Source organism: Colobus angolensis, unplaced genomic scaffold (assembly GCF_000951035.1).
Source record: "Colobus angolensis palliatus isolate OR3802 unplaced genomic scaffold, Cang.pa_1.0 Scaffold82, whole genome shotgun sequence".
NCBI lineage: Eukaryota > Metazoa > Chordata > Mammalia > Primates > Cercopithecidae > Colobus > Colobus angolensis.
In genome coordinates, this window is record NW_012122043.1 from 5,940,012 (window position 1) to 5,940,954 (window position 943).

General features: G+C 52.2%; 1 protein-coding gene across 1 annotated transcript in view; it reads left to right on the top strand.

Moving 5' to 3' along the window:
• ASB18 (ankyrin repeat and SOCS box containing 18) overlaps positions 1-509 on the top strand; it is a 71,692-nt gene extending 71,183 nt beyond the window's left edge. Inside the window, 1 exon segment of the mRNA XM_011929651.1 lies at positions 316-509. Within this exon segment, the coding sequence (XP_011785041.1) occupies positions 316-509 (194 nt within the window).
• The last annotated feature ends 434 nt before the right edge of the window (positions 510-943 follow it).

Below are 943 nucleotides of genomic sequence, written 5' to 3' on the forward strand. Positions count from 1 at the left end.
AGATGAACAGGGCCACCCCGGAACTGCAGGGCTGCTGTGCAAAGAGAATAGAGCAAAACGGAATTCGGGGAGACCACCTGGAGCATCTGAAGTCACCCCAGTCAGAATCCCCTCTCCCTTGGCAGGAACTGTGCTGTGGGAGAGCAAACGAGCCCCCGCGTAGAGGGTGGTTCCCACAAAGTGGTGCGTCTCTCTCCAGTGCACTTATCAGGGGTCAGCTAGCCATAGAAAAGCCCGCTTGTCCCATCCGTGGTCTAGCTAGGAAGAAAACGTATGTCGGTTCCACGTGCCCAGATTTCTAATCCGCCTGCCTTCCCTTCCAGATGCACAAGCCATTCTACCAGTCCCTCTTTGCCTTGGCCCACACCCCGCGCTGCCTGCAGCATCTTTGCCGCTGTGCCCTTCGCAGACTGTTTGGCAAAAGGTGCTTTGACCTCATCCCCCTGTTACCCTTGCCAAAGCCCCTGCAGAATTATGTACTTTTGGAGCCACGGGGTGTCTTGCACTGAAACACAGAACGCTGCAACCAATGCTATCGTTCTCCTCACTACCCTTCCATGGAGGCCGTGTGTTGAGGAGAGCACCCTGGTGAAGATGGAGGTGATGGCAGTTCCCTTCCAACCTGCTCTCGGTGGGACCGGGTGAAGCACAGACCTTGCCAAGCTGCAGGTTCACCTCGAAATGGAATTGGCAACAAAAGCCCTATCTGCCTCTCAGGGTCGCTTGTGAAAATCTAGTGAAATCGTGATTATCACAGCACCTGGTCTCGGAAAGTACCTTTCAACAACAGTTAAGCCAAATGGTACAGTGAGTCCTCGCTTAAGGTCTTCGATAGGTTTTGGGAACCAGCTTTAAGCGAAATGATGTATAACAAGGCCAGTTTTCCCAAGGTTAATTGATATAAACAAGAGTAACGTTCCTACAGCATATTTCTGGTCACAAA